Source organism: Sphaerodactylus townsendi, linkage group LG05, assembly GCF_021028975.2.
Source record: "Sphaerodactylus townsendi isolate TG3544 linkage group LG05, MPM_Stown_v2.3, whole genome shotgun sequence".
NCBI lineage: Eukaryota > Metazoa > Chordata > Lepidosauria > Squamata > Sphaerodactylidae > Sphaerodactylus > Sphaerodactylus townsendi.
The window spans coordinates 12,703,024-12,717,047 of NC_059429.1; the positions used below are offsets into that span (position 1 = coordinate 12,703,024).

Here is a 14,024-nt window from a genome sequence, read left to right on the forward strand (position 1 = left end):
ATCACAGACATAACTTCATAACATCACAAATATAACATTATAAATAACATAAGCATAGAATCATAGAACATAACATTCAGAACGACAATAAACCTAGCATGGTAAACAGCAGGCATCAGTAGCTATCATGTCATAAATATGATTTGCAGGGTGTGGTCTGGAAGTAAACAAAGCCCGGGGCTCTGCTTCCAGGAGAACAGAAATAAGTGTAAATGTTTTTTAAACAACAAACAACAAAACTAATTTGCCTGATATGCTGTGAGATGGGGAAAAACTGAATCCTTGCCCCTTAAGACTTTCGTTTTTATTCACATACATTCTCCTGTCTCAGTGCCCAACAGCTTAACAGAGAGTAGCCTCAGTTATCCCATCTGTAAAATGGGAACAGCAGTAATAATTTTTGCTGAAAGACTCTGCCAAATCAGGGTCAGATAATGTCAGACAAACCCCTCAATGCCATGGATTTGCAGGTCAAAAATGTCGCCAGTTATCTTAAAATAATAACCAATATCCCTTCCATCAGAGATAAGCTCTCACCAATAGGAGGCAGCGAAGCCCGCTCCCGCACAAAGAGGGCCCTCCTACAGAAATATTTTGTGATGAACCCCCTTAGTAGTCAATTTTGACCCGGAAGCAAGACAAAGTCATAACAAACAAATCCAGACTCATTCATTACATCCCATTGGGGCTGGCAACTCACATCACTGCAGAGGCGGAGTGCTCGCGGGGACATGTGGGGTCACATCAGCTGGCCACCCCCACACCCCTCCCCTCGGCTCCACCCCACCATGCTGCTCCTTCGGCAGGTGGGGCCTACATCGGCTAAAGGAGCAACCTGGCAGGGCGGGGCCGAGGGGTGCCCTGCGGCAGCCCAGCCAGGCTAGGGTAAGTGGGGCGCGGTGTTGCCCCAGGCACCATTCCCCCCACCCCCATGCTTCTGCATCACTGAAGATGAGATCAAACCACCGTGGTCCTTAGGAAAACAGCAAGAGTGCTTTCTGTTTCCTACCATAGGCCCAGAGGTGGGATCCAGCAGGTTCTCACAGGTTCCCGAGAGTAGGTTACTAATTATTGGTGTGTGCCGAGAGGGGGCTACTAAATGGTGATTTTGCCACGAGATTTTTGCCTTAGTTACGCCCCTCCTCTCAGCAGTAGCGCGCAGAACTTGAAGCAGTCTGGCAGGAGGTGCACCGGCGTGCGTGGCAGCCTGCGCCTGCGTGCATTCGTTTCCTGCCCAAGGACCGGCACAGCGGCTGCGTCCTTGCCACAGCCCTGCCCCAGAATGCCCCGCCCCGGAATGTCCGGCTACGCCCCCATCGTGCCCCGCCCAGCCCCACTGGTGCTACACCACAGTTTGAATCCCACCACCATGGGAACCTGTTACTAAAATTTTTGGATCCCACTACTGCATTGGCCTCTTCATGTAGAATATTTCTGAACATTCCACTGCACTGTAGCAGTTTGCAGGAAGGTTGGGGGAGCAAAGGACCAAGTTCGGAGCTGGGCGGGTGAACAGGTCTTGGACTCACCTGAAGACGTAGGAGAGAGCAATGAGGACAAACGTGACCACGTGGTGGATGAGCATTACCACCGAGTCCTTGCGCCAGGCGTCCATGTAGAGAGAGGCGTAGATGGAGTGGCAATAGAAGCTGCACTGAATTAGGTAGGCCACAGCGATGTCTGTCGGGACTTCCGCGCCCTTCCTCCAATCTGGGCGGAAAGGAGAACAACAAAGCAAGGTCAGGTCAGCAGCAGCAGCAAAGACAGTCTAGGATGGAGATCCAACTTGACGCCCTACTCGATTCTCTCAGGGTCTGAAGGGGGATTCACCCACAAGCCCAAATGGTGAACTGCAAGAACGAAGCAGGATCAGTGCTATCAGTCACAGACCAGGAAAGGGATTTGGGCGTCTTAGTTGATAGTTCCATGGCAGTGATAGCGAACCTTTGACACTCCAGATGTTATGGACTACAATTCCCATCAGTCCCTGCCAGCATGGCCAATTGGCAATCAGATGCTCTTTCTTATGTTCTTAAGTTCTTAATCCCAATTGGCCATGCTGGCAGGGCCTGATAGGAATTGTAGTCCATAACATCTGGAGCCCCAAAGGTTCGCCACCACGGTTCCATGGGAATGTCAACTCAATGCATGGCGGCTGCGAAAAAGGCAAACTCTATGCTGGGGATGATTAGGAAGGGAATTGATAATAAAACTGCAAAGATTGCCATGCCCTTATATAAAGCAGTGGTGCGACTGCACTTGGAGTACTGTGCTCAGTTCTGGTCACCACATCTCAAAAAGGATATTGAAGAAATAGAAAAAGTGCAGAGAAGGGCAACGAGGATGATTGAGGGACTGGAGCACCTTCCTTATGAGGAGAGGCTGCAGCTTTTGGGACTGAGGGGGGATATGATTGAAGTCTATAAAATTCTGCATGGGGTAGAAAACGTCGACAGAGAGAAATTTTTCTCTCTTTCTCACAATAATAGAACCAGGGGGCATTCATTGAAAATGCTGGGGGGAAGAATTAGGACTAATAAAAGGAAACACTTCTTCACACAACGTGTGATTGGTGTTTGGAATATGCTGCCACAGGAGGTGGTGATGGCCACTCACCTGGATAGCTTTAAAAGGGGCTTGGACAGATTTATGGAGGAGAAGTCGATCTATGGCTACCAATCTTGATCCTCCTTGATCTGAGATTGTAAAGGTCTTAGCAGACCAGGTGCTCAGGAGCAGCAGCCGCACAAGGCCATTGCCTTCACATCTTGCCTGTGAGCTCCCAAAGGCACCTGGTGGGCCACTGCGAGTCGCAGAGTGCTGGACTAGATGGACTCTGGTCTGATCCAGCAGGCTCATTCTTATGTTCTTAAGTTCTTAATCCCAAGAAGCATTCTACACTGTGACGACTAGGATGCATTGTTGCAAAAAAAAAGTACAGAGGGGAGTGGGGATGCACAGAGTGGCCTTTTATTGACTCAGACCATTGATCCATACTGTCTCCTTGGACCGGGAGCAGCTCTCCAGGGCAGAGCTCTTTGACACCACCTATGGCACAAGGCTTTTCTTTCAAAGCTGCCATCAGCAGCAGGGGTGTAGCTGGGCCAAACTGCGCCCGGTGCACAGTGTTTTTTTCCACCCCCCATGGCCCCCCGCGGCCTCCCCTTCCCCTTCCCCACTCCCTTTCCCACACTTACCTTAGTTCCTTTTCTTTTTCTAGTACTTTTTCAGGCTGAAAAACCCCCCCCCCCACCCCCCCCCCCCCCCACAGCCCTCCCCCCCCCCCCCCCCACCCCCCCCCCCCCCCCCCCCCATTGCCCCCCCCCCCCCCCCCCCCCGCCCCCACCCCCCCCCCCCCCCACCCCCCGCCCGACCCCCCCCCCCCCCCCCCCACCCCCCCCCCCCCCCCCCCCCCCCCCCCCCCCCCCCCCCCCCCCCCCACCCCCCCCCCCCCCCACCCCCCCCCCCCCCCACCCCCCCCCCCCCCCACCCCCCCCCCCCCCCACCCCCCCCCCCCCCCACCCCCCCCCCCCCCCACCCCCCCCCCCCCCCACCCCCCCCCCCCCCCACCCCCCCCCCCCCCCACCCCCCCCCCCCCCCACCCCCCCCCCCCCCCACCCCCCCCCCCCCCCACCCCCCCCCCCCCCCACCCCCCCCCCCCCCCACCCCCCCCCCCCCCCACCCCCCCCCCCCCCCACCCCCCCCCCCCCCCACCCCCCCCCCCCCCCACCCCCCCCCCCCCCCACCCCCCCCCCCCCCCACCCCCCCCCCCCCCCACCCCCCCCCCCCCCCACCCCCCCCCCCCCCCACCCCCCCCCCCCCCCACCCCCCCCCCCCCCCACCCCCCCCCCCCCCCACCCCCCCCCCCCCCCACCCCCCCCCCCCCCCACCCCCCCCCCCCCCCACCCCCCCCCCCCCCCACCCCCCCCCCCCCCCACCCCCCCCCCCCCCCACCCCCCCCCCCCCCCACCCCCCCCCCCCCCCACCCCCCCCCCCCCCCACCCCCCCCCCCCCCCACCCCCCCCCCCCCCCACCCCCCCCCCCCCCCACCCCCCCCCCCCCCCACCCCCCCCCCCCCCCACCCCCCCCCCCCCCCACCCCCCCCCCCCCCCACCCCCCCCCCCCCCCACCCCCCCCCCCCCCCACCCCCCCCCCCCCCCACCCCCCCCCCCCCCCACCCCCCCCCCCCCCCACCCCCCCCCCCCCCCACCCCCCCCCCCCCCCACCCCCCCCCCCCCCCACCCCCCCCCCCCCCCACCCCCCCCCCCCCCCACCCCCCCCCCCCCCCACCCCCCCCCCCCCCCACCCCCCCCCCCCCCCACCCCCCCCCCCCCCCACCCCCCCCCCCCCCCACCCCCCCCCCCCCCCACCCCCCCCCCCCCCCACCCCCCCCCCCCCCCACCCCCCCCCCCCCCCACCCCCCCCCCCCCCCACCCCCCCCCCCCCCCACCCCCCCCCCCCCCCACCCCCCCCCCCCCCCACCCCCCCCCCCCCCCACCCCCCCCCCCCCCCACCCCCCCCCCCCCCCACCCCCCCCCCCCCCCACCCCCCCCCCCCCCCACCCCCCCCCCCCCCCACCCCCCCCCCCCCCCACCCCCCCCCCCCCCCACCCCCCCCCCCCCCCACCCCCCCCCCCCCCCACCCCCCCCCCCCCCCACCCCCCCCCCCCCCCACCCCCCCCCCCCCCCACCCCCCCCCCCCCCCACCCCCCCCCCCCCCCACCCCCCCCCCCCCCCACCCCCCCCCCCCCCCACCCCCCCCCCCCCCCACCCCCCCCCCCCCCCACCCCCCCCCCCCCCCACCCCCCCCCCCCCCCACCCCCCCCCCCCCCCACCCCCCCCCCCCCCCACCCCCCCCCCCCCCCACCCCCCCCCCCCCCCACCCCCCCCCCCCCCCACCCCCCCCCCCCCCCACCCCCCCCCCCCCCCACCCCCCCCCCCCCCCACCCCCCCCCCCCCCCACCCCCCCCCCCCCCCACCCCCCCCCCCCCCCACCCCCCCCCCCCCCCACCCCCCCCCCCCCCCACCCCCCCCCCCCCCCACCCCCCCCCCCCCCCACCCCCCCCCCCCCCCACCCCCCCCCCCCCCCACCCCCCCCCCCCCCCACCCCCCCCCCCCCCCACCCCCCCCCCCCCCCACCCCCCCCCCCCCCCACCCCCCCCCCCCCCCACCCCCCCCCCCCCCCACCCCCCCCCCCCCCCACCCCCCCCCCCCCCCACCCCCCCCCCCCCCCACCCCCCCCCCCCCCCACCCCCCCCCCCCCCCACCCCCCCCCCCCCCCACCCCCCCCCCCCCCCACCCCCCCCCCCCCCCACCCCCCCCCCCCCCCACCCCCCCCCCCCCCCACCCCCCCCCCCCCCCACCCCCCCCCCCCCCCACCCCCCCCCCCCCCCACCCCCCCCCCCCCCCACCCCCCCCCCCCCCCACCCCCCCCCCCCCCCACCCCCCCCCCCCCCCACCCCCCCCCCCCCCCACCCCCCCCCCCCCCCACCCCCCCCCCCCCCCACCCCCCCCCCCCCCCACCCCCCCCCCCCCCCACCCCCCCCCCCCCCCACCCCCCCCCCCCCCCACCCCCCCCCCCCCCCACCCCCCCCCCCCCCCACCCCCCCCCCCCCCCACCCCCCCCCCCCCCCACCCCCCCCCCCCCCCACCCCCCCCCCCCCCCACCCCCCCCCCCCCCCACCCCCCCCCCCCCCCACCCCCCCCCCCCCCCACCCCCCCCCCCCCCCACCCCCCCCCCCCCCCACCCCCCCCCCCCCCCACCCCCCCCCCCCCCCACCCCCCCCCCCCCCCACCCCCCCCCCCCCCCACCCCCCCCCCCCCCCACCCCCCCCCCCCCCCACCCCCCCCCCCCCCCACCCCCCCCCCCCCCCACCCCCCCCCCCCCCCACCCCCCCCCCCCCCCACCCCCCCCCCCCCCCACCCCCCCCCCCCCCCACCCCCCCCCCCCCCCACCCCCCCCCCCCCCCACCCCCCCCCCCCCCCACCCCCCCCCCCCCCCACCCCCCCCCCCCCCCACCCCCCCCCCCCCCCACCCCCCCCCCCCCCCACCCCCCCCCCCCCCCACCCCCCCCCCCCCCCACCCCCCCCCCCCCCCACCCCCCCCCCCCCCCACCCCCCCCCCCCCCCACCCCCCCCCCCCCCCACCCCCCCCCCCCCCCACCCCCCCCCCCCCCCACCCCCCCCCCCCCCCACCCCCCCCCCCCCCCACCCCCCCCCCCCCCCACCCCCCCCCCCCCCCACCCCCCCCCCCCCCCACCCCCCCCCCCCCCCACCCCCCCCCCCCCCCACCCCCCCCCCCCCCCACCCCCCCCCCCCCCCACCCCCCCCCCCCCCCACCCCCCCCCCCCCCCACCCCCCCCCCCCCCCACCCCCCCCCCCCCCCACCCCCCCCCCCCCCCACCCCCCCCCCCCCCCACCCCCCCCCCCCCCCACCCCCCCCCCCCCCCACCCCCCCCCCCCCCCACCCCCCCCCCCCCCCACCCCCCCCCCCCCCCACCCCCCCCCCCCCCCACCCCCCCCCCCCCCCACCCCCCCCCCCCCCCACCCCCCCCCCCCCCCACCCCCCCCCCCCCCCACCCCCCCCCCCCCCCACCCCCCCCCCCCCCCACCCCCCCCCCCCCCCACCCCCCCCCCCCCCCACCCCCCCCCCCCCCCACCCCCCCCCCCCCCCACCCCCCCCCCCCCCCACCCCCCCCCCCCCCCACCCCCCCCCCCCCCCACCCCCCCCCCCCCCCACCCCCCCCCCCCCCCACCCCCCCCCCCCCCCACCCCCCCCCCCCCCCACCCCCCCCCCCCCCCACCCCCCCCCCCCCCCACCCCCCCCCCCCCCCACCCCCCCCCCCCCCCACCCCCCCCCCCCCCCACCCCCCCCCCCCCCCACCCCCCCCCCCCCCCACCCCCCCCCCCCCCCACCCCCCCCCCCCCCCACCCCCCCCCCCCCCCACCCCCCCCCCCCCCCACCCCCCCCCCCCCCCACCCCCCCCCCCCCCCACCCCCCCCCCCCCCCACCCCCCCCCCCCCCCACCCCCCCCCCCCCCCACCCCCCCCCCCCCCCACCCCCCCCCCCCCCCACCCCCCCCCCCCCCCACCCCCCCCCCCCCCCACCCCCCCCCCCCCCCACCCCCCCCCCCCCCCACCCCCCCCCCCCCCCACCCCCCCCCCCCCCCACCCCCCCCCCCCCCCACCCCCCCCCCCCCCCACCCCCCCCCCCCCCCACCCCCCCCCCCCCCCACCCCCCCCCCCCCCCACCCCCCCCCCCCCCCACCCCCCCCCCCCCCCACCCCCCCCCCCCCCCACCCCCCCCCCCCCCCACCCCCCCCCCCCCCCACCCCCCCCCCCCCCCACCCCCCCCCCCCCCCACCCCCCCCCCCCCCCACCCCCCCCCCCCCCCACCCCCCCCCCCCCCCACCCCCCCCCCCCCCCACCCCCCCCCCCCCCCACCCCCCCCCCCCCCCACCCCCCCCCCCCCCCACCCCCCCCCCCCCCCACCCCCCCCCCCCCCCACCCCCCCCCCCCCCCACCCCCCCCCCCCCCCACCCCCCCCCCCCCCCACCCCCCCCCCCCCCCACCCCCCCCCCCCCCCACCCCCCCCCCCCCCCACCCCCCCCCCCCCCCACCCCCCCCCCCCCCCACCCCCCCCCCCCCCCACCCCCCCCCCCCCCCACCCCCCCCCCCCCCCACCCCCCCCCCCCCCCACCCCCCCCCCCCCCCACCCCCCCCCCCCCCCACCCCCCCCCCCCCCCACCCCCCCCCCCCCCCACCCCCCCCCCCCCCCACCCCCCCCCCCCCCCACCCCCCCCCCCCCCCACCCCCCCCCCCCCCCACCCCCCCCCCCCCCCACCCCCCCCCCCCCCCACCCCCCCCCCCCCCCACCCCCCCCCCCCCCCACCCCCCCCCCCCCCCACCCCCCCCCCCCCCCACCCCCCCCCCCCCCCACCCCCCCCCCCCCCCACCCCCCCCCCCCCCCACCCCCCCCCCCCCCCACCCCCCCCCCCCCCCACCCCCCCCCCCCCCCACCCCCCCCCCCCCCCACCCCCCCCCCCCCCCACCCCCCCCCCCCCCCACCCCCCCCCCCCCCCACCCCCCCCCCCCCCCACCCCCCCCCCCCCCCACCCCCCCCCCCCCCCACCCCCCCCCCCCCCCACCCCCCCCCCCCCCCACCCCCCCCCCCCCCCACCCCCCCCCCCCCCCACCCCCCCCCCCCCCCACCCCCCCCCCCCCCCACCCCCCCCCCCCCCCACCCCCCCCCCCCCCCACCCCCCCCCCCCCCCACCCCCCCCCCCCCCCACCCCCCCCCCCCCCCACCCCCCCCCCCCCCCACCCCCCCCCCCCCCCACCCCCCCCCCCCCCCACCCCCCCCCCCCCCCACCCCCCCCCCCCCCCACCCCCCCCCCCCCCCACCCCCCCCCCCCCCCACCCCCCCCCCCCCCCACCCCCCCCCCCCCCCACCCCCCCCCCCCCCCACCCCCCCCCCCCCCCACCCCCCCCCCCCCCCACCCCCCCCCCCCCCCACCCCCCCCCCCCCCCACCCCCCCCCCCCCCCACCCCCCCCCCCCCCCACCCCCCCCCCCCCCCACCCCCCCCCCCCCCCACCCCCCCCCCCCCCCACCCCCCCCCCCCCCCACCCCCCCCCCCCCCCACCCCCCCCCCCCCCCACCCCCCCCCCCCCCCACCCCCCCCCCCCCCCACCCCCCCCCCCCCCCACCCCCCCCCCCCCCCACCCCCCCCCCCCCCCACCCCCCCCCCCCCCCACCCCCCCCCCCCCCCACCCCCCCCCCCCCCCACCCCCCCCCCCCCCCACCCCCCCCCCCCCCCACCCCCCCCCCCCCCCACCCCCCCCCCCCCCCACCCCCCCCCCCCCCCACCCCCCCCCCCCCCCACCCCCCCCCCCCCCCACCCCCCCCCCCCCCCACCCCCCCCCCCCCCCACCCCCCCCCCCCCCCACCCCCCCCCCCCCCCACCCCCCCCCCCCCCCACCCCCCCCCCCCCCCACCCCCCCCCCCCCCCACCCCCCCCCCCCCCCACCCCCCCCCCCCCCCACCCCCCCCCCCCCCCACCCCCCCCCCCCCCCACCCCCCCCCCCCCCCACCCCCCCCCCCCCCCACCCCCCCCCCCCCCCACCCCCCCCCCCCCCCACCCCCCCCCCCCCCCACCCCCCCCCCCCCCCACCCCCCCCCCCCCCCACCCCCCCCCCCCCCCACCCCCCCCCCCCCCCACCCCCCCCCCCCCCCACCCCCCCCCCCCCCCACCCCCCCCCCCCCCCACCCCCCCCCCCCCCCACCCCCCCCCCCCCCCACCCCCCCCCCCCCCCACCCCCCCCCCCCCCCACCCCCCCCCCCCCCCACCCCCCCCCCCCCCCACCCCCCCCCCCCCCCACCCCCCCCCCCCCCCACCCCCCCCCCCCCCCACCCCCCCCCCCCCCCACCCCCCCCCCCCCCCACCCCCCCCCCCCCCCACCCCCCCCCCCCCCCACCCCCCCCCCCCCCCACCCCCCCCCCCCCCCACCCCCCCCCCCCCCCACCCCCCCCCCCCCCCACCCCCCCCCCCCCCCACCCCCCCCCCCCCCCACCCCCCCCCCCCCCCACCCCCCCCCCCCCCCACCCCCCCCCCCCCCCACCCCCCCCCCCCCCCACCCCCCCCCCCCCCCACCCCCCCCCCCCCCCACCCCCCCCCCCCCCCACCCCCCCCCCCCCCCACCCCCCCCCCCCCCCACCCCCCCCCCCCCCCACCCCCCCCCCCCCCCACCCCCCCCCCCCCCCACCCCCCCCCCCCCCCACCCCCCCCCCCCCCCACCCCCCCCCCCCCCCACCCCCCCCCCCCCCCACCCCCCCCCCCCCCCACCCCCCCCCCCCCCCACCCCCCCCCCCCCCCACCCCCCCCCCCCCCCACCCCCCCCCCCCCCCACCCCCCCCCCCCCCCACCCCCCCCCCCCCCCACCCCCCCCCCCCCCCACCCCCCCCCCCCCCCACCCCCCCCCCCCCCCACCCCCCCCCCCCCCCACCCCCCCCCCCCCCCACCCCCCCCCCCCCCCACCCCCCCCCCCCCCCACCCCCCCCCCCCCCCACCCCCCCCCCCCCCCACCCCCCCCCCCCCCCACCCCCCCCCCCCCCCACCCCCCCCCCCCCCCACCCCCCCCCCCCCCCACCCCCCCCCCCCCCCACCCCCCCCCCCCCCCACCCCCCCCCCCCCCCACCCCCCCCCCCCCCCACCCCCCCCCCCCCCCACCCCCCCCCCCCCCCACCCCCCCCCCCCCCCACCCCCCCCCCCCCCCACCCCCCCCCCCCCCCACCCCCCCCCCCCCCCACCCCCCCCCCCCCCCACCCCCCCCCCCCCCCACCCCCCCCCCCCCCCACCCCCCCCCCCCCCCACCCCCCCCCCCCCCCACCCCCCCCCCCCCCCACCCCCCCCCCCCCCCACCCCCCCCCCCCCCCACCCCCCCCCCCCCCCACCCCCCCCCCCCCCCACCCCCCCCCCCCCCCACCCCCCCCCCCCCCCACCCCCCCCCCCCCCCACCCCCCCCCCCCCCCACCCCCCCCCCCCCCCACCCCCCCCCCCCCCCACCCCCCCCCCCCCCCACCCCCCCCCCCCCCCACCCCCCCCCCCCCCCACCCCCCCCCCCCCCCACCCCCCCCCCCCCCCACCCCCCCCCCCCCCCACCCCCCCCCCCCCCCACCCCCCCCCCCCCCCACCCCCCCCCCCCCCCACCCCCCCCCCCCCCCACCCCCCCCCCCCCCCACCCCCCCCCCCCCCCACCCCCCCCCCCCCCCACCCCCCCCCCCCCCCACCCCCCCCCCCCCCCACCCCCCCCCCCCCCCACCCCCCCCCCCCCCCACCCCCCCCCCCCCCCACCCCCCCCCCCCCCCACCCCCCCCCCCCCCCACCCCCCCCCCCCCCCACCCCCCCCCCCCCCCACCCCCCCCCCCCCCCACCCCCCCCCCCCCCCACCCCCCCCCCCCCCCACCCCCCCCCCCCCCCACCCCCCCCCCCCCCCACCCCCCCCCCCCCCCACCCCCCCCCCCCCCCACCCCCCCCCCCCCCCACCCCCCCCCCCCCCCACCCCCCCCCCCCCCCACCCCCCCCCCCCCCCACCCCCCCCCCCCCCCACCCCCCCCCCCCCCCACCCCCCCCCCCCCCCACCCCCCCCCCCCCCCACCCCCCCCCCCCCCCACCCCCCCCCCCCCCCACCCCCCCCCCCCCCCACCCCCCCCCCCCCCCACCCCCCCCCCCCCCCACCCCCCCCCCCCCCCACCCCCCCCCCCCCCCACCCCCCCCCCCCCCCACCCCCCCCCCCCCCCACCCCCCCCCCCCCCCACCCCCCCCCCCCCCCACCCCCCCCCCCCCCCACCCCCCCCCCCCCCCACCCCCCCCCCCCCCCACCCCCCCCCCCCCCCACCCCCCCCCCCCCCCACCCCCCCCCCCCCCCACCCCCCCCCCCCCCCACCCCCCCCCCCCCCCACCCCCCCCCCCCCCCACCCCCCCCCCCCCCCACCCCCCCCCCCCCCCACCCCCCCCCCCCCCCACCCCCCCCCCCCCCCACCCCCCCCCCCCCCCACCCCCCCCCCCCCCCACCCCCCCCCCCCCCCACCCCCCCCCCCCCCCACCCCCCCCCCCCCCCACCCCCCCCCCCCCCCACCCCCCCCCCCCCCCACCCCCCCCCCCCCCCACCCCCCCCCCCCCCCACCCCCCCCCCCCCCCACCCCCCCCCCCCCCCACCCCCCCCCCCCCCCACCCCCCCCCCCCCCCACCCCCCCCCCCCCCCACCCCCCCCCCCCCCCACCCCCCCCCCCCCCCACCCCCCCCCCCCCCCACCCCCCCCCCCCCCCACCCCCCCCCCCCCCCACCCCCCCCCCCCCCCACCCCCCCCCCCCCCCACCCCCCCCCCCCCCCACCCCCCCCCCCCCCCACCCCCCCCCCCCCCCACCCCCCCCCCCCCCCACCCCCCCCCCCCCCCACCCCCCCCCCCCCCCACCCCCCCCCCCCCCCACCCCCCCCCCCCCCCACCCCCCCCCCCCCCCACCCCCCCCCCCCCCCACCCCCCCCCCCCCCCACCCCCCCCCCCCCCCACCCCCCCCCCCCCCCACCCCCCCCCCCCCCCACCCCCCCCCCCCCCCACCCCCCCCCCCCCCCACCCCCCCCCCCCCCCACCCCCCCCCCCCCCCACCCCCCCCCCCCCCCACCCCCCCCCCCCCCCACCCCCCCCCCCCCCCACCCCCCCCCCCCCCCACCCCCCCCCCCCCCCACCCCCCCCCCCCCCCACCCCCCCCCCCCCCCACCCCCCCCCCCCCCCACCCCCCCCCCCCCCCACCCCCCCCCCCCCCCACCCCCCCCCCCCCCCACCCCCCCCCCCCCCCACCCCCCCCCCCCCCCACCCCCCCCCCCCCCCACCCCCCCCCCCCCCCACCCCCCCCCCCCCCCACCCCCCCCCCCCCCCACCCCCCCCCCCCCCCACCCCCCCCCCCCCCCACCCCCCCCCCCCCCCACCCCCCCCCCCCCCCACCCCCCCCCCCCCCCACCCCCCCCCCCCCCCACCCCCCCCCCCCCCCACCCCCCCCCCCCCCCACCCCCCCCCCCCCCCACCCCCCCCCCCCCCCACCCCCCCCCCCCCCCACCCCCCCCCCCCCCCACCCCCCCCCCCCCCCACCCCCCCCCCCCCCCACCCCCCCCCCCCCCCACCCCCCCCCCCCCCCACCCCCCCCCCCCCCCACCCCCCCCCCCCCCCACCCCCCCCCCCCCCCACCCCCCCCCCCCCCCACCCCCCCCCCCCCCCACCCCCCCCCCCCCCCACCCCCCCCCCCCCCCACCCCCCCCCCCCCCCACCCCCCCCCCCCCCCACCCCCCCCCCCCCCCACCCCCCCCCCCCCCCACCCCCCCCCCCCCCCACCCCCCCCCCCCCCCACCCCCCCCCCCCCCCACCCCCCCCCCCCCCCACCCCCCCCCCCCCCCACCCCCCCCCCCCCCCACCCCCCCCCCCCCCCACCCCCCCCCCCCCCCACCCCCCCCCCCCCCCACCCCCCCCCCCCCCCACCCCCCCCCCCCCCCACCCCCCCCCCCCCCCACCCCCCCCCCCCCCCACCCCCCCCCCCCCCCACCCCCCCCCCCCCCCACCCCCCCCCCCCCCCACCCCCCCCCCCCCCCACCCCCCCCCCCCCCCACCCCCCCCCCCCCCCACCCCCCCCCCCCCCCACCCCCCCCCCCCCCCACCCCCCCCCCCCCCCACCCCCCCCCCCCCCCACCCCCCCCCCCCCCCACCCCAGGCCATGCTGGCAGGGGCTGATGGGAATTGTAGTCCATAACATCTGGAGTGCCAAAGGTTCGCCACCACTGGCCTAAGTCATATTACTTTGTTTTGCTGGACGCTAGGGGCACAAAAGAGATAGCTGGCTACAGAGACCCACTGCATGAGAGAAGATGTCCCCCGAAAACTCCCTGAATTTTTGGTGTTACTAGCTTAAAAATGCACCCCCTGCAGGCCAAAAACTGAAAACACTAAAAAATACGAAAAACAAACCTGAAAATTTTGCTGCCTCCGAGGCATGCGCCCGGTGCAACGCGCACCCTCCGGCCCCCTTGTAGCTACGCCTCTGTTTCCAGGCTCAATCACCAGGAATTTCCCAAGCCAGAGTTGGCAACCCTGGTACACTGAAATCACAGGCACTCCCACTATAAGTTGACTCCCTTAATAAGGACTAAGCCCATGCCAGGAATTAAGATCTGAAGAAAATGCCTTCATGACTGCCCCATCAACCAGAGAAGCTTGCTTGGTGGGCACACAAGAGGAGGTCTTTTCAGGGGCAGCCCCGTGAGTATAGAATAACCTCCTCAGGGGGGCTCCTTCAATTTAAAATTTTTTTTATTGTATCATTTGAATTTTACAGTTTATAGTAATTTCCTTCTTCATACATTTTCAAACAATACTTTCCCCCACTTTTCTCCCTCCCCCCATTACTTCTTCTTCATAGTTTTGTCACACAAACAGCAGTAAGTTCATTCTCTGTAGCCTCTTCTCCCATATTTCTTCGTTGA

General features: G+C 81.0%; 1 protein-coding gene across 1 annotated transcript in view; it reads right to left on the reverse strand.

The window, feature by feature from the left end:
- Positions 1-14,024, reverse strand: part of CERS1 (ceramide synthase 1) — a 45,988-nt gene that overhangs the window by 6,804 nt on the left and 25,160 nt on the right. Inside the window, exon 5 of the mRNA XM_048497778.1 lies at positions 1,530-1,768. Within this exon, the coding sequence (XP_048353735.1) occupies positions 1,530-1,768 (239 nt within the window). The remainder of the gene's footprint in view (positions 1-1,529; positions 1,769-14,024) is intronic.